At 44.7% G+C, this 18,374-nt stretch overlaps 1 protein-coding gene across 3 annotated transcripts in view; it reads left to right on the forward strand.

The window, feature by feature from the left end:
• The window catches only part of PBX3 (PBX homeobox 3), a 192,731-nt gene extending 181,263 nt beyond the window's left edge, over positions 1–11,468 (forward strand). For 2 of the 3 annotated variants that reach the window (XM_033123639.1, XM_033123641.1), the window contains exons 6-9: positions 4,756–4,921; positions 6,153–6,265; positions 7,107–7,196; positions 9,937–11,468. In XM_033123639.1, the coding sequence (XP_032979530.1) occupies positions 4,756–4,921; positions 6,153–6,265; positions 7,107–7,196; positions 9,937–10,029 (462 nt within the window). In that variant the 3' untranslated portion in view covers positions 10,030–11,468. The remainder of the gene's footprint in view (positions 1–4,755; positions 4,922–6,152; positions 6,266–7,106; positions 7,197–9,936) is intronic. The other variant, XM_033123642.1, reaches the window with a different exon arrangement.
• The last annotated feature ends 6,906 nt before the right edge of the window (positions 11,469–18,374 follow it).

Here is an 18,374-nt window from a genome sequence, read left to right on the forward strand (position 1 = left end):
TTCATTGATAAAACATGGGTGGTAGTAATAGCTCATAGTTACTAGGTAATCACTGTGTGCCAAAATCGTTAACACACCCAACAATTCTATGAGGAAGACATTGTTATTATTACTCTCATTGTATATGAGAGGAGACATTAAAGTAACCTGCCCAAGTTGCTCATAGTAATTGGCAGAGTGTGGATTTGAAACTGAACCCTGAGTCCCAAGCACTCACCTATATGATGTGATACTGCCCACTTCTGACTTTTCTACCTAAGAGTCGAAGATTCTGAGTGAGTGGAAGGTTCTGAGTACCTTTTTGAAGGAGGTGAAAAAAAATAAGCAATATAGAAATTGGATTTAGTTGTATTATTTGGAAAAGAGTTTTACTCGCCCCTCCTTTATTAAGATACAGTTGCCACATAACATTGTGTACGTTGTAAGGTGTACAGCTGTGTTGATTTGACACATTTAAAATTGCAAAATGATTACCACCACAGTATTAGCTACCACCTCCATCTAGCCACAGTTACCATTTCTTTGTTGTGGTCAGAACATTGAAGAGCTACTCTCTTAGTAACATTCAAGTATATGATACAGTATTAGCTGTAGTCACCCTACGGTATGTGAGATTCCCAAATTGATTAATTTTATAACTGGCTGTTTGTACCCTTTGACCAATATCTCCCCATTTCCCCCACCTCCCAACCCCTGGTAGTCACCAGGGGTTTTTGCTCTGTTTTTCTAGTTTGTCTCTTTTCGATTCTACGTATAAAAACATTTTGCGTTTTAAAAGCAATTGGCACTCTGCAGCTGGATGGAGTTGGAGGAAATGCATGGCTGAGGGGGACCAGGAGCCTTTCCAGTCACCCTTGGCCTTGCAGAAGGGCTCCAGAAAATTAGCAGCCTGCAGAATGTTCACTCCTCATTCCCCTGATCGCCAAACGTTCGCAATCTGGGAGCTGATAGCAGTGAACGTCACAGAAGGAAGAGAGTGCTTGTATTTTTATTCTCATTTTTAATTGATCTTAAAATTCTTGCCTGGCCCTTCGCCTTTTGCACAGTCCAGAGTCATGAATCCTTGGTACGTGGCTCAAAAGAGAAGCACAGGGCAGTGAGTGTATTCCCTTTCTCTCTACCAATTTCCTGCCTGTGTTTCTATTCTGGGACCAATGTACAGGCCATTCCAGTTCAGAGATGGAGCCAGCTCTGCTCCACTTAGCGTCCCTGTGAACAGCCTGGCTCTTCCGAGATCACTGTGTGGGGGGGGCCACATGTGAGCATAGCTTTGGGTGCTTCCTACTGGGTGAGGGTAGGGATCCTCTTGTAACTAATTGTATCCATCTATTTGTAAAAGGTGGTGGGGGGGAAATTTCCTGGACTTAGGTGTCGATTTATACATTAATTGCGTTGATCTCAATTGCAGCAGTGTGGTCTTAATAGCTCTATTGCTGCAATGCCCAAATCTGTGATATCAGAATGTGACGTGCATATTTTAATTTGAGAAATAGTTTAACATTTTTAGATATTCATTTAGATGTGGTTATGCAGGTTAAACATAACGTATGATCACTGCTTCTTTCATTGCTTCCAATTAAACCTTGCTTGTTAGTTTAACCTCTAGGTAATCCCATCAAACAATTGATGTCAAGGAAACACTGCCCACAGTAGCTTCGGATGAGTGGCCATTAATTTTAATTGCCTTGATATTAAAGATTAAGAAGTATTGGGACTAGCAGAATAGAAACGATCTGATGTCAAGCAAATCCACTTGCTAAAGCTTCCCCAGGCTGCTGGTGATATTAAAATTTTACTGTGAGAATTAAATAAACCTTTATTAGTGATGACTGTTGTTTGATTGGTCCAGGGGTATGCATAAACACAGGATTCTTACATATCTAGAGATGAGACCTTCGATGGTACAGAGATTCCTCAATTATGAAACTGTTAATAAAGCTGTAATCTGATTTTCCAGGCTAGGTTTCATTAATGTATGATAGCTTCTCTGATTGTCAAGGTAATATTAACTACAAAGTATGGAATCCAACAGAGAATTGTTTAGAAGAAGAGAATTCTAAGATGGGCCTTTGTTGCTAAATTCAGAGTTGGGGAATTTTCATTAATTATGCTTAAGAAATGCCAATTCCCTCTCAACCAGGAATATCTCTCTTTGCACTATAGATATATTCAATATTTAACTCTTTCAAAGGCCTGACAGTCTTATTCAGACAAGCTAGAGTAGTATTATATGATGAAGGAGCTTTTTTTGAACCAGCTCTCTAGGTTTGCCTCGTGAGCCGAGAACGTGCTCGTTAAAGGTGAGGTGGGGTCTAAGAGAACTTGCTTTAGCAAGCATATCCGAACAGATAGATACCTTTAGGGTCCTGTGCCAATCTTGATTTAGAACTTCTGTTTTTAGAGCCATGGAATCCTGGTGTGGGAATGAATCCCAGTGGTCACAGAGCTGACTCCTCCTGGTGCACAAGTCCCTCCCCGAACGTGTGTCTCCATCACTTCAGGCCCCACATTAGCGTCGCCTCCGGCTTCACCCTCTCTGACCTTCACAGAGCTGTGGCCAAATTCTGCCTATTCCTCCTCCACCCCTACCTACCTACCACTCTGCCTGGCTCAGGCCCTCATTGTTCCTCACCTGCATACTCTCCTAACTCTTTCTCTCATTACCACAATTATCAAACATCTGGAGCTCAGAAAAAGGAGGGCAGAGGAAGCCAGTGGTAGGGTGCCGTCAGCCCCTCAGGGCTGTTGAGAGCCTCGGGATGTTGGAACCAAAACCAATGAGTGGAAATGAAATGGAACTAGATCTTAGTTCCAAATAAAGAACTGCGTATCCATTAGAACTAGTTAATGGTGGAATCAGGGACTTTGTGAGGTCATGGGTACCACATTTCTGGAGGTACAGATACCCTGAACCCAGAGAAAATAGAAAAGGAGGCGCATGACTAGAGGGCACATGAGTTCCGCTATAGACCTATTGAATGGGAGGTTATGGCAGAACATTTATATGGAAATGTCTTAAAAGTTGAGAACTGAAATTCTTCGTAGAAGTTAGGGATAGAGGTGGAAATCTGGAGTCATCCACACAGAGACAATGATTGAAATCATTACTATGGATAAGATTGCTCAAGGAGAAGGAGAGAAGAGGGCCAAGAGCTGAGTCTTGGAGAAGACACACCTACACACCCTGGTGTGTCGGGAGGAGAAGTGGGAGCACAATACCATAGAAACCCTGCAAAGAAAGTGCGTTAAGCAGAAAGGGCTGGTAATTCCCAGTACCCAGCACTACTGAGAGGTCAAACGAGGGGGAGAAAAGGCCTTTGGGTTTGGGACCTCTGTGGTGCCTGTTGTAACTCACCTCAGCCAACTACTTAGCCCTTGAGCTTGTCAAGATTAAATGAGAAAATGTATGCAAAGGGCTCTGCGTTATGCTCGGCAGGCACTTAGAAGGTCCTCACTCGTTAGGTGACCGTAACAATAACCACCACTGTTTGACATGAAAGGAGGAAGGGCTACATATCACCCTTCAGGGGAAAGAAATGATGGCGGGACAGAAACACTAGGAAGTCCTGCTCTGTAGCCTGTTTCCTTCCTGGTGAGTTGTGGCTTGTTTCTGTCTGATGAGCCTATGCTCACGGTGGCTGCGTGGGTCTTCCGTGAGTGTGCGTCCATGTGGATGTGTGCACAGTGAGTCCCCAGTGGGGACAGCATGTGGGCAGTGGCAAGGCCACCATTGTCCTCCTCATGTGTTTCCCTTGCCAGGGCTCTCTGGCTTCTTTCAGAAGGATGAGTGCCATGGGTTGAAGAAAGAGAGTTCTATTTCCAAAGCAATTAGAGGTTTGGCAAATCTTTAATTCCCCGGTGAACAAGGGTGCCCCCCCAGTATAAATTGGGCTGGAGGGCTCATCCACTCCTTTGTCCTCAGGGTAAAACAGTGACCCACCCAGCCTGATACCACCGCAGTGTGTGCCTTTGACATGTTATTAAGAAAGTATGGGTCAGTCTTGGGCTAAAGTATTGCTGTCAATGAAATGTGATGAAATCTGCCTTTGACGAGATCCTCTTTAGAAATCTCTTCCATTTGCACTGGCTGACATCATAAGTAGTTTGCAAAAGAAATGAGTATAGTCCACTGGATGAAATCAGAGCCGTGCCTCTGTATTTGCATTTGACATGACTGGAATTATTGGAGTTTTCAAGTTATAACCTTCTCACGTGTTAACCGGCAGAGCGTGAGCAGCCATCTTGGCAGCCACACAATATCTTCTAAGCAGGAGACAAAGGGATTTTTCATCCATTATTAATTGATGTTACTCTTTTCAGCAGAACAAATATGATTCTACTACACAGCTGCCAAAATTGTTCCAGACACAAAAAGAATAAGTCATTCTTTCTCAAGTATTTCTTACTATTTACCTAACTTAACAAATGACTCCTTTAGCTTTCAGCTACTTTTGAGGGGACTGATCACTTATATACCAATTGGTATGCACCCGCTGAATATTGTTTTAGAACAGTACTTGCAGCCATTTTAGTGGTGCTGTGGCTAATTCCAAGAAGCTAAGAGGTTTGCCAAAAACCAAAGTAAATCCCTGAAACCATTGCGTATTATCCACAGGATGGGACTGCAGGCTGGTAATCGAGTGTCTCCCAAGGGATCCCCTCGGTGTCCAGCAGTTATTGGAAGTTTGACTTTCCTCCCCCCCCCGCCCCCTTTTGACCTCTCTTCCCTTTCACTGACGTCCATGTGATTTCTAGGTATCCAACTGGTTTGGCAACAAACGAATCAGGTACAAGAAGAATATCGGCAAGTTTCAGGAAGAAGCCAACCTGTATGCTGCAAAGACAGCCGTGACAGCAGCACACGCGGTAGCCGCAGCCGTGCAGAACAACCAGACCAATTCGCCCACCACGCCAAATTCTGGTGCGTACGGGACACCCACTCCCTGCTCGGCCCCGGCAGCCTTGTGCCACAAAGCCCTGTCCCACAGGCCAGGAAACAAGAGCCATACTGGGGACACAGTGGGTTTAGAAAGGAACAGTTACATTAAAATACAGGCTTGTTCTTGGGATGAGTGAATGACTGGATGGCCAGAGCCTGTAAACCCACTGTGTGTAGTGAGTTCCACTCGCTACTGGTAGCTTCTGGAACTTTCGCACTTTGTAGTGGTTTTTAATTCAGCAATTAGGCAGAGTACTATCAGTAATGATCATCTTAACTATGTTGTTTCCTATATCATTTTAAAGTCAGCAGTGGTCTGTCAAAGGATGGAATAGCAGAAGTGGGAAATTTACCTGTTGCCGTATGCGGTGAAACTAGAATGTGGGGTTAAGTACAGTAGTGCTTCCTAGCTAAGGCGGCCACAGACGCCAGTCACTCTCGCTCTAGCATTTCTTCAGCACCTGTGCTCGCGTGGAGGGTTAGTAGGTGAGGGGTGTGGTACTTGATGCATGGACACAGTATCTTGGTTCCTCATACAGTACATTTTGGGCAAATTTTATGGGCCATTTGTGATGAAGTTAGAAACATCTTAAAATCACAGGGAACTTGAGCAACAATGAAAGACGTGCAGCTAGTCCAAACAGATGGACTTGAGAAGCAATTCAAGGAGTTTTCTAAGGAGATCTTTTAATAAATATTTAACAGTGCAGAAAGTGAGAGGGCATTTTGTTTGTTTTGTTGTCCCCGCACCCCAACCCGCCCCGCCCCAGTTCTTTTTAATGGAACATGAAAACAGATGAAAGGAAAGTTAGGTAGAATGTATAACTCAAAATGAACTTCAGAAAAATGTTTCTTCTCTGGGTAACTGTCCACCATGACACTGAATGATGGTGAAGAACTCATTTCATGACCAAACCCTGGAGATAAAGGAAAACCAAGGGATGGTTCCAGGCCAGCTACTGGGCGTTTTTCTGTTTAGTTTGATTTCCTCTGTTTTTTATTGGAGCTTCCCCACGTGTAGGACTTTCCTACATGTCACCTGAATCCCAGGACCCAGCTGTGGGGAGTTATTCTCCGTCCTCTGAGACCTGGAAATCTCCATGTTGGGTGCCACCTTTGCCTCTGTACCTTTTCTCCTGTCCCTGCCTCGAGGTCTTTGAGGATTGTGTGTACAGCTCTCTGTTATTCAGCTACTTAACTCTTTCCCTTCCAGGTTCTTCTGGTTCTTTTAACCTCCCAAATTCTGGGGACATGTTCATGAACATGCAGAGTCTGAATGGGGATTCTTACCAAGGGTCCCAAGTCGGAGCCAATGTGCAATCACAGGTAGGAGAAATGCCCCAACCGGGGCCTTTCGAGCAGGGTAGGGTTTGGGCTCAAAACTCCTTACTCTCACCCCATGGACGTGGTCTGCACATCCGTGCAGAACCTGGGCTGGGTGCTTCCAAACGTGACCCATCTGCCCCACCATTTAATTTAATGAGAAGTCAAGTGGACAGTGACTTTTGATGATTCAAACCTGATGAACTTTGTGAATGCATTCGGCTCTGGCTTGAGCTCATGGAGAGGGGTTGGGTGCATCTTACTTTTGTAACAAAATAGAACAGAATTGTGTGTGCCATTGTGTGTATGGCTTAAAAACACATTACTCTGTTTCATTTCTGTATTTTTTAAAGTCAGAATATAAAAACCTGAGTTCTTAAAGTATATTCCGGGTTCGACATTTTTCTTGTCCTCTTAATTGAGAACTACTTGTTCTTATGCACATAGATGTGTGTGTGTGTGTGTGTGTGTGTGTGTGTGTGTGAGTGTGAGAGAGAGAGAGAGAGATTGAGAGAGAGAGAGAGAGAGAGAGAGAGAGAGATCCAGCATACATATTTATAAGTAGTTTTCACCCACAGCCACCACACATATTTGGTTGATATAGATGGAAAGTTTGCATTGCCATGAAGATGTTATTGTTTGACTGGCATAAAAAAACAAAGATGTATAAGTTTAAATATGCAAAGAATTGTTGAAATTCTGCCAGTCACGTTTGATTGATAAATTTGTCTTTCATTGAAGATGCTAAACCCTCGTGGCACACATAATTCAAATTGTTTCCTTTTTTAAGTGACGATATTTTAATAGATTTGTGATGATGAATTTTGTTTCTTCTCACTTTTAGGTGGATACCCTCCGTCATGTTATCAATCAGACGGGAGGCTACAGTGATGGCCTTGGAGGAAATTCACTGTACAGTCCACATAATTTAAATGTGAGTACTCTGGGGAACCAGTTTTGAAGAGCTGTAGGAGCAGCGTCAGGTAAACAGTGACTAATAAATAAATTAATGGCCATTTGACTTGGCTTCTCATCTTGTTGGCAGGTGGCGAAGGCAGCATCTTTACTACACTTTTATTTTCTTAACTTAAACACTTGATGTTACCTAGATGCCCTTAGAAATCCTCACAATGCCCCGGGTGGCTGGTGTTCTGTCATCAAGAGGGATGTAAGCACCAGCCCATTAAGATGCCATCTCCTACTGGCCATGCTGTGTTTCCAGGGAGATGGTAAAGAACAGGTCATTTATCTTAGAATCAAGCAGCAGGAAAAATTCCCAAACACAGCTCAAGTGAAGGTGTCAACTCTGGAGGGCCCCGGACAGATCAACAAACCAGACTAAACAAAGAATTCTGTGTGTAAGAGCAGTGTGTTGTTGTCAGCAGTGGGATACAAAACATGTTCAGTATGTTTAGTGGCCTCTCAACTTTTAATTATGGGGGAAATAATTTCAACTTTTGTAACCAGTTCACCAAAACTTTACTTTTCCCCGCATCCTGACATGGATGGAAAATGGCAAAAAGCTCTTGGGAGCCGAGGGAATTGGGTCCAAGGTGGATCTGGGTGGAGTGGTGGAAAGAATCTGGGATTCCAGATTTAGGGGGGAAATGAAGTGCCCAATATGTGGTACTAGAGTCCGGAAGAAAATGGACAAAATCCTCCCTTTGTAGGGCCTTGGCTTGCTATGAGAGTAAATATTAATGATTTAAAAAGTGATTGAGGACGTTCAATTGTAAAGGGGAAAAAGGACCATTAAATACTCAAATCTTTTACATTTGAAATGTCAAATCTTTCTTTTTGGGTTTATAAATAACTCATAATAACCCACAACAAACCATATAAAAAGCCTTTTAGTTGCATTTCTCCTTTTTCATTTAAGTGTTTTGAAATGCTTCAGAGAATGCACGATATCCTTATCAACATGATAAAATATGAAACTGTGATTGCCTGCAGCATTTTACAGACATGAATTCCATCTTCACTGATGAGGCTTGATAAGGCGCTGTTGTATAATACAGTGCATAATCTCAAACCACCAGAGTAAGGATTAATTTATTTTGAAAAAAAGAATGCTTGCTGACAACCTCTCCTCCAGCTGCCACACTGGGTAAAAATATTGTACATTTGTTGTTTATAAATTTGGATAAAAGAGGAATGATGTTTATTTCAAGTGGAATATCTTTAGACTTGTATCTGCGTAAGAGTTTTTCTTTTTCTAAGCAGATTTTCATACCTGAGGGTGAAAACATCTTCCGTTTTAGATAGAGAAGAGGATTTCTTAGAATCCACACAAACACACGTAAACATGTCCCCGTCCACCCTGCACAACTAAGGCTTTGAGAATACACTGTCATCGCTTTCTATTTTTTCCTCACCTGAATTTGATATGCCTCAAGCCTGGAAAATCCTTTTTCCTTTGGCTCTGGTCACCTCTGTGGGGTGGTTTGGTCGCCACCCCCTGTCTCTGTGATCCTAGAGGGAGGAAGGGTGCTTTATATGCAGAACTTTGAAGTCAGTCAGAAGCAGGGAGTTCTCTAAGAACAGCGATCAGGGGAAAAGGAAAAGTGCCTAACACAAGGCTTATCCGGCAGCTGTATTCAGCCTGAGCGGGGAATCTAGAGAGTTCTCAATAGCCTAGTGACACAGACCTAAAAGAAGACGTTTTGGGCACACTCACAGGAGAAGTTGCAGATGGATGTGAGGGAGGCACGGGGCCGGGGGACCTTATGACCCACCTGCCATGGGTGTCGGAGGGCTGGGTCTGGAGGCAGCGCAGCAGCAGGCCAGTCTGTGCCGCAGGCACTGGGTGTCAGCCTGCTCACCCTCACCTTCTCTCCAGAAAGTTCCTCCCCGTCACTTCCACTCAGTGTTCCCCAACTCACAAGCCCAGCACCTCCCTCTTCTTGACTGACATAAAAATATGTAGCGACAAGCTGTCTGCCACAGCAGAAATCTGATCAGACATTGATTTCAGCAATTGCCTCTATAGGCCAAGACACAAGGCAAATTTGTTTCTGAGTACTGTTATTGCCGGTGCAGGGCTGAGGCAGGAAGGGCCAGCGGCCTGTGAAAAGCGGTAGCAACATCCCAAATAGGAGTTCCAGTTAGAGATAATTGGAATACAGATTTGAATAGTGTGTGCTTCTGCACAATTCATGAATTTTCATTCCAGAAGATCCTATTTGGAGGGAAATTCTGGCCTTCATTTTCCAAGGGTTATAGCAGCTGGCTGTCAGGCGTGTATGGAAAAAGGGCGGGCAGGCTCTTCGCTATGGAAACGAGGATTAAGCCCTACTGAAGTTTATACTTCGTGGAGCCCAGGTCTTGCCTAGGTTGCCTTGAGCTTCTCCGCTGCTCCCTTCTTAAAAGATTTCTTTTCGTGTCACTTTATCTTTACCAGCAAATCAGAGGCCGAGCTTCGTGCCAGCTTGAGACGAACTGAAGCCTTCCTTCAGCAGGCTGATTTATTGACAAGTCTTTTCTTGGTGGGATGGATTTGTTTTACATGCATTTAATCCCACTTTAACACATGCTTCAAAGTCCTGCCAAAGTTGGTTTAGAAAATACATTTTGCTAATGCATCTTTGCTCTCATGTTGTCATCTGGGTGTTTTAAATTGGGGAGTAGAATTAATATGTAGACATGCTCCCGTTGAACTGTGTTTCTCCTTTCAGGCTAATGGAGGCTGGCAGGACGCAACAACTCCATCTTCTGTGACTTCTCCTACAGAAGGCCCAGGAAGTGTGCACTCTGATACCTCTAACTAATCTCTGGCAACACTTTTCCCTGAGCTGACATGCCTTGATAAGTGCATTCAGAGCAATAGGAGGAAAAGGAAAGCGTTTTTGTAGCCCACCATCTACAGCTTTACTGTAAAACCTTGTCTTATTAGAGAACTTGGTAAATCTGTTTTTTAAGGAATCATAATCATTTGTATTTATACTTAAAAACACACAATGTTAAAAAAGCACTTTATCCAATTAGGCCAAGATTTAACATTGTTGACAGTCCTGTAGCTATTTTATCATAATTTATTATCAATATTTTACATTAATGGTTTCACAGTTGCCAATTACTTGGCCTTAAGGGTAAAAAGTACAATATATGCTAGACCTCAATCGTTAAGCAGATGCAAAGATTCACCTCACCTAAATTGAACTTCTTTTGCATATTTCCATTGCAGACTTTGATTTTCTTTCATATCACTAATGGAGTTGGAATAAAGGAGGTGTTTGGCTATCTCTGTTAATGATGGTTGTGTTTAAGAATCTTCCTCGTCACATTGTGTTGCGATCGCTTATGTTATAATTAGATCAGAGACTGGTAGCATCTTTTCTCTCTCTGAAAGCACCAGTGCCCAGAGTCTGCTCGGTAATTAAATTATGGATCCAGATTTGTTCTGGGAGATGAAGATACTTGCTGCTGATAGAGGTGAACGCGAGATCTGTTGGGGGTTTTACGGTGTGTGCTGGGTGCTGCACAGACTTGTCAAGGTTTGCTACGTCCTCTGGGCATTGACAAAGGCCCTGCTCTCTGGAGTGTTGTATATAGTGTAGCAAAAGAGTATTTATACATCTCACCAATCAAAACACAGCTTTATTACCTCATGCGAACTCATACAAACCAATAGAATTTCAACATGTTCTGTAGCTTAGAGTGCTCACTTACTACCTCTGAACAATACTCACGCTGTACTTTGTCTCTTTCTTATCTTTTTGCATCTTGTAATTAACTCTTTGTTTCCATTCATAAAATGTAATGTACATTGTAATCTTTTAAAAGAAAAATCAGGGTTGCATTTGCAACTTTTAGAAAACCGAGAGTGGAAACATTGGGTCTTAACACAGGATCAGTAAAACTGTTGTAAATACTGAGCAAACATTTTGAATGTTCTTCATCTTGTTACTAATCCATGCATAAAAAAAAGAAAAAAAAAAGCGGCGACTAATTGTGATGCATTCAGATTTCAGTATTCAGTACTGTATATTTCACCCTGTGTAATGGGGCCCCCCCTCCTTTCTTTTTGTATTGTATGCGATTCTGAAACTGATTGAGTCATGAAAATAATTTGTGGCGGTGATTCTAATGTATTAAAAACGTTTCGTGTTCCTTTCTAACTGGATTACACCCTGGATTGAAAAAGTCTTCCTCGTGGTAGTTATATGTAGTTTCAAACATGAATAAACTTTTTGCTTTCATGATTAAATGTTGATGAAATTTCTTACTCCATCATGTGAGCCAGCCAGTGCAGGCCAAGGAGAGAGCCCATCCAGAGGCAGGCCTGGGCACGGCAGTGTGTGGCCTGTGAGAGAGGGACTTTGAGATGACGGTGAGGCTGGGTGTTGCGGGAACAGCCCTACCAACTGACAGCTCAGTGCAGACTCCTGGCTGGCTGCTGTACTGCCGGCCCAGGTCCTCACCTGATTCTCGTGCTCTAAGAGCACCTCAAGGAAAATATCCCCATTTTCATAGATTAGGAAACTAAAATTCATAAAAATTAAGCAAGTGCCACAAGGTCGCAGACCTAGGACAACAAAGGGCCCCGCTTTGAACCCCGGTCTTTCTGTCCTTGGAGCTCACAGCCCTGACCTAATGATGCATCTGGCACTTCACTGTAATTCTTTTTAAATGACCAGTCTTATCACATTCCCTTTCATAACTTTTGCAAGAAACCAGTTAAGAACAAGGAAAAGTTTGTCTGAAAAGAGTAAGCCTCAGATGCCATGAAAAAGGACCAAAAAAGTCCACAACTTCTCTTAAAACTCTGAACTTGTAAAATGTAAGGCCAAGTAGAAATTCGTTAACTAGATTAAACATTGTTTTTGTTTTATTCACATGGTTAGAAATTCCATATATTTACATACACAACTGTCACTAATACCTAAATCTTTATAATAAAAGAAGTCAGTGGCAGGTAATAGGCCTGTTTACTATATCAAGGAAATTGACTCAGGAAATCAGATTAATGTTAATCAGTTGCAGCCAATTGTCTATGATAAATACAACTGTTTTACTATTTCAGTTGGTAGAGCCAGGCAAAACAAGGTCTAGGGCCACCATTCCCATTAATCTTGAGGCAGTTATACTATGAGAGTAAACTTTGTAAAATAGATTGCCCTCCAAAGCTGTCCTCCCTCACGCGGGCTCTCAGCCTGCCTGTTGGAATCTCTCCCATGGCTAAGTAGTTATTTGCATGATTCAATTAGCTTATGGGTCAGCCTTTCTTATTTTTGTACAGAAAACAGTCTCTATGCTATGTGGTTTTGCAAAAATATCCTGTGGAAACCTGACACACATGCACACACAAATACATCTTTAATGTACAGAAACACATCCTAAGAACCATCTCAGGTTTTATCTCGGGCCAGTCTGTTGAGAGAAACATACCAGTGTTTGTTGGAGATTTACACCTTGACTCCTACAAGGGCTGCTAGCCCTTGAGGGAAGTGTGAGTCTAAGGCTTTGTTCTGGGGAGGCCTAAATAAAAATCGCAATTCCTTTCCTATGTGCTAGTTTAGAAGGCTTTTGCATGTGTTTTCTCTGGTAAAGCCAGGGAGGGCAGAAACATCTTCATAAATAAGGAAATTGGGACACGGCAGGGGCCCTAAGTTCTTCAGTCACACCAAATCGGGTGAAATGTGTTGATTTGATAGATTTTTCATCAGGTATCTTTTCTGGTTCAAGCAATGGGTTAGGGGCTAACCCCATATATGAATGAAATCAGGCCCCAGCCCTTGAGAGGCTAAGATTCTGGGTCTAGTCCTAGTTAAGGAAGCGAACGCTCCATTGGGCTATTGGACATGCTGGTGGGTTTCTGAACCCCAAGATAGAGAAGTGAGGTCCCCACAAGCCATTCTCAAGGTCAAAGAAGATAATAGGAAACCACCTGAGACACCCAATCACAAGCTAAGGGGCCTGTCCACACATACAAGGGCACACGTGTGCTCACGAGAATACCTGTATGTTCACAAGTGCCTGAGCAAGTCCTTACACTGGACAGGTACCAGTCTTCTACGTGGAGGTACATGAACAGTGTAGAAACCTCTCAGTGGACCAGGTGGCCTTGCGAACGAGATGAGCGCTTGTCTTTATTTAGCCCTGAGCTGAGCAGTGGCCTTGGCCATTCCCCAGCCAGAAGTAGGGGTGGCAGGGATGGTGATCTAGAGCGGACCCCGTCCTTTGTGTGAAAAGTGACATGGGGATAAATCTCCCAGATGGGGTGGTCTTTGGGGTGTAATACATGTGTTGTGCCATGAGAAAGGGACCTTCCCTAGGCTGACAGCGACAGTTTATTGAGCATCTCTGTGGACTGGCCCTCAGGCACGTTCTGTCCATTATTTAATGCACGTGGAGCCCCATGTAACCAGTGCCATTATTAACCCCTTTTCAAATGGGGAATCTGAGGCTCAAAGAAGTGACACCACCTGCCCATGATCTCCCACAGAGCAGGAATTTGTCCTGTGAAGACCCCATGGGACGCCTTCCAGCAGCCACTTGTAGTGGGATAGATAAAGAAGGTCCTGGGAACTGCGCCATCTAGGCTCCAGCGTGAGGTCCCTTTGGGGGTGAGGTGACCAGGGAACTCACGCCCCTACTCCCACCCCTTAGAGCTTGCAGCTCTCCCGCCTATGCCTCTGCTTCCTGGGCCACCTGAGCACGTGTGCCCTGTGATGTGTACAGGACGTGTGTCACAGACTGTGGTTCTATCTGTGTCTGGATCACAAGGTTGGGGACGAGGGCGGGAAGAGCCATGTACTCAGCCGGGCTGGGCCTGGCACCCTAACTAATGGAGGCAAACAGACCTGGAGGGTAGCTGTTGTGATGCACGAGAAATACTGAGCGCAGGGCCTGGGCACGCGCCGACATGCACTTTATTTCGGGCAGAGTGCCTCCTGTGCCCCTCTGGGTGCCTTTCTAAGGCCCACGTTCTGTGCGGCTTCGCTCTGGCCCCTGCCCCTTAACCCACTGCCCACACAGCCCACTCTGGGTGTGAGCAGATCTCACCCCCAGGCATGGGTTTGAATCCTGGCTCTGCCTCCTACCAGCTGTGTGACCGTGGGCCCTCGAGTGACTTAACCTCCCTGGGCCTCAATTTCCTCATTGCCTCTTCTGGGAACATCCTTCTGTCCCCGTCTGTCCTTGAAGGCTGAGCCCAGACCATGTGTCCTCCGATGGAATCAGACCCTATTTTTCCCTCATGCAGCAAAAACTGGGCTACTGAGACCTGGAGGAGAAGGAGGGTGGGGGGCGCGCCACAGGGAGGGATGGACCAGGCCACGGAAAAGCCTGTGCGAAGACAGGGGGCGTGGTGAGCAGAATGTCGGAGCTGCCGGTACGGATGCTCGCTCGGTTCCCTCTCCAAACCCTCCCAGCAGCCTCGTGAGGAAGGCTCTATTATTATCTCTACTTCACAAACGAGGAAACTGAAGCCACTTGGCGGAGGTGTGTCTGCAGCCCAAACCCACATTCTTAACCCTCTGTGCCTGGCTGTCTTGTCAAAGTGTCTCCTTCTTATCATGCTGGGCAGACTCCCTATTGGTGAACCTGAGGTGGGAACTGAGCAGAGAAGGGGACAGATGCCAGCCTCCCCCTATCAGAGCCATTGGCTCCTGTCCCCAACAGCCTGGGACCCCAGGGACACCCATAGGAAGGCTGCTGTATCCACAGGCGCTTCAGGCCAATGAACCGCTTGCAACTTGTCTCTGCTGGGCCTGGAGACCCAACCCCAGGACAGTAAGCCTGACCACCCTCAGCCCTGGTGACTCAACTGTTACAGACTCAGCCCATGTGCACAGCTGGGTCCTCCCTGCCAAATGCACTGCCGGGGCCACACCCACCACCATCACAGAGATGAAACAGATGTGCAGCGGGTAAGTGTGGCCGGATGGCTGGGGAGGCCCCATGGCTTTAGTGCACGTGAATGTGGGCTCCTGAGTGCTTCCTTGGGCAAGTCATGTAACCTCCCTGTGCCTCAGTGTCCTTAGCTGTCAAGCACCTACCTCCAGCATCGTAGGGGGGATCAAGCAAGTTGGTACAGGTAAGGTGCCCTGCAGGTAACAGCGGCCCAGCTCGGCTGCTTTTCTTACCTATTAGTCCACAACTTGCCCTGTAGTGATGCCATGCTCTCAAATTCCAGCTTCTGTCCCACTTCACTCACTGTTGATAAAACCCAGTTCTTTGTCGCTCTGGTGATTTAATCTCCTTCAAAGCAGCGTGATGCAGTGTGAAGAGCTTTGACACTGGAGTAAAGTTCTACCACTCACCAGCTGTGTGTGACCTTGAGCATGCCACCACCTCTCTCTGTGGCCTCAATTTCCACAGCTGTAAAATGGGAACTTTGTTTCTCCCTTCACAGGGGTGTCATAAAGATTAAGTGAGCTGATACACGGGTATGGTGCCTGGCCTGTAGGATGCGTGGGTTCTCTTCTTATTGTTAATTGTTACACGTGTCCCAGATCAGAGGTGGACACCCAGTCTCTGGCCCTTCTGGCTGGAATGATTACTTCTTGTCAGCAGAGGGGTAAGCCAGGCTGTGTCAGCTGTCCAGTGAGGGCCCTGGGAGTGGCTCAGCCTATTCAATCCACCTACTCCAGCCCTCGAGGCTAGACTGAGGCTCTGGCCTTACCTCTCACCACCATCTAAGGAGATAATAAAAGGCTGATTCTTTTTTCTTGGTAAAATTTCAGCAGAAAGTGTACGCATCATTAAATATGGAAATCCAGAATTTTATTAGCAATCTGCTAGATCTGAACTGACGCCAATTAAACAAAAAAGATATCATTTATAAAAAGGCAGAGTTCAACTTGTATTAAATATGAAATGCAATTTTCTCCTGGTTTTGATTTATTACTGGTGGTCCATTGTTCAAAGAAGCATGTTATATTTCAATAGAGAAATATTGTTTATTCATTAATATTTTAAAACGGGCTTATTGCTGTGCATGGCTCTCACCGAATGAAACTTATGATTTAAAACATGAATTAATAAACACATTTGAAAGTGTTAGACGAGATCACAACCTCTCATTTTTCATTTTCCTGAGAGCATATTAAATTTTTATAATTCTGCATCTACAGTTTTTTCTTTTAAATAAAGATGCAGATTCCGAATTACTCTGCTAATTTCAGGTAACCAGGAGCGAAAAGCAATATCGTGGGGACCCGTGTCGGGATCACAGAATCCCCAAGAAGATGCTCAGGTTTATTTTTGTAATATTCATAAATCAAAATAAATGAGCTTTGTGCGGGAGGCAGCATTCGTGTACGTGAGGATGCTGGCTGGAGCGGGCCGTGCATTGGGAATGTGTTTTCAGGTGGGTTCAACGTGTCAGTGTTCACAGGCTCACGTGTGTGTGATTGTGTGTGTATCCACCCAAATACATGCATGTCAGCTTAGATGCTTGAGTGAGTGCACTCTGAGTGCATCTCAGTTGTTTGGTTCCACGTTCAACCATTATTGATTGAGCATCTACTATGTGCCAGGCATCCTGCTGGTTACCAAGGATGAGCTGGCTACAGGGTGATCTCCCTGCCCTTCTCCTTCCACATACCTGCCTCAGTAATCTCTCCACCAGGGAATCTTGAGTTTCCCACAGTTCTTCCAACACCAGAAATGATGTCTTCTATGTAGTGAGCTCTTGGGAGGTATCTGTTGATGTGCTGGTAGACCGGAAGCTCAGGAAAGGGAGAGGTCTTTATGAGCTGGAGGTAGGGGAGGGTTTCTGCAAAGATGAGTTGAATAAAGCTGGGAGAGAGGTACAGCTGGATGGTGGGCCATAGGGGAAATGGAAGTCCAGGTAAGGCAAGAGAGAGGGCTGCTTCCTGAGGACAGGAAGTAACTCCCCCCACCCCAGTGCAGCACCCAGCCTGCCTGACAGCTCACTCCCTGCCTAGCCCCCACGGAGTTCAGTTCGCTGCAGCCTCCCAGACACCCTGTGGGACGTGCCCTGTCACAGCCCCATTTTATAGAGGAGGAAGCAGAGGTCTAAGAGGGAAGAGAACTGCCTTTGGGTCTAGGTCTGAGGTCCACACATTTTCTAAAGGGGCCAGAAAGAGGAAGTTTGCATAATACACCGCTGGGTGCGTGGGGACGCGGGTATCTGAGGGAGCCTTGGGGAAGGCCCCTACAGACGGAAGAACCCTAGTGGTATAGAATCCAACCCTCCCCCCAGAGCACTGGCTCAGGAAGGGACCTGGGAGGTGAAGGCACCTAGCCTGGCTTGGGGGAAGTGAAGACACACAGGGCCCCCTCGAGCTGCTCAGCTTCCTCTGGAACACGCAAGCAAGAGTTTTTGCAGAGTGGACCTGCTGGTGTTGAACTTCAATGCTGCTCTTGAACTTCGCTAGAGATGGCCAGAGTGTTTCCTGAAGCAGTTGTACTGATTTCAACGTCCACATACTTGTCAACATCTGGCATTTAAAAAAATTTTTTTCCAACCTCATGATTAGATGATGACATATCAAAGTGATTTTAATTTGAATTTCCATGATTACTAATGAGGTTGAGTATCTTTTCACCTGTTTATTATTTGACTTTTCTCTTCTATGAAGCACTTGTTGAAGCCCTTTACCCATTTTTGTATGTTGTTTCGTATTGATCTGTAGGGTGTTTTAATGCACAGTAGTACAATACTTAATACTTAAGCAAAGCTTTTGTTTTCTTTTTTGGTTACTACTTTTTGTGTATGGTGTGAGGTTGGGGTCTAAGTGGCCCAACACCATTAAGTGAAGTGGAAATTTCATCTTTTCCCCAACGATTGGCAATGTCATTTCTGTTACGCATCAAGTGTGAACACATGGCTATAGAACTATCTCTGTGCCAACACCACACTTGCTTAACTGCTGGAGCTTTAGAGTTGGTCTTGATATTTGATAGAGAAATTCCTCTCGCCTTGTTATTCTTCAGGAATACTTTAGCCATTCTTGGCCCTTTATATTTCTGTGTAAGTTTTAGACTCAGTACATGAAGTGCCATAAAAAAATTCTGTTGTGATTTTCATGTGGATCACATCAGGAGAATTGATGTCTTCAAAATATTGAGTCTTTTAATCCATGAACAAGATCTCTCCACTAATTTCTAGATTCTCTTAATGTTTTTCAATAATGTTCTATAT

The sequence above is a fragment of the Rhinolophus ferrumequinum genome, chromosome 12 (assembly GCF_004115265.2).
Source record: "Rhinolophus ferrumequinum isolate MPI-CBG mRhiFer1 chromosome 12, mRhiFer1_v1.p, whole genome shotgun sequence".
NCBI classification, from domain to species: Eukaryota; Metazoa; Chordata; class Mammalia; order Chiroptera; family Rhinolophidae; genus Rhinolophus; species Rhinolophus ferrumequinum.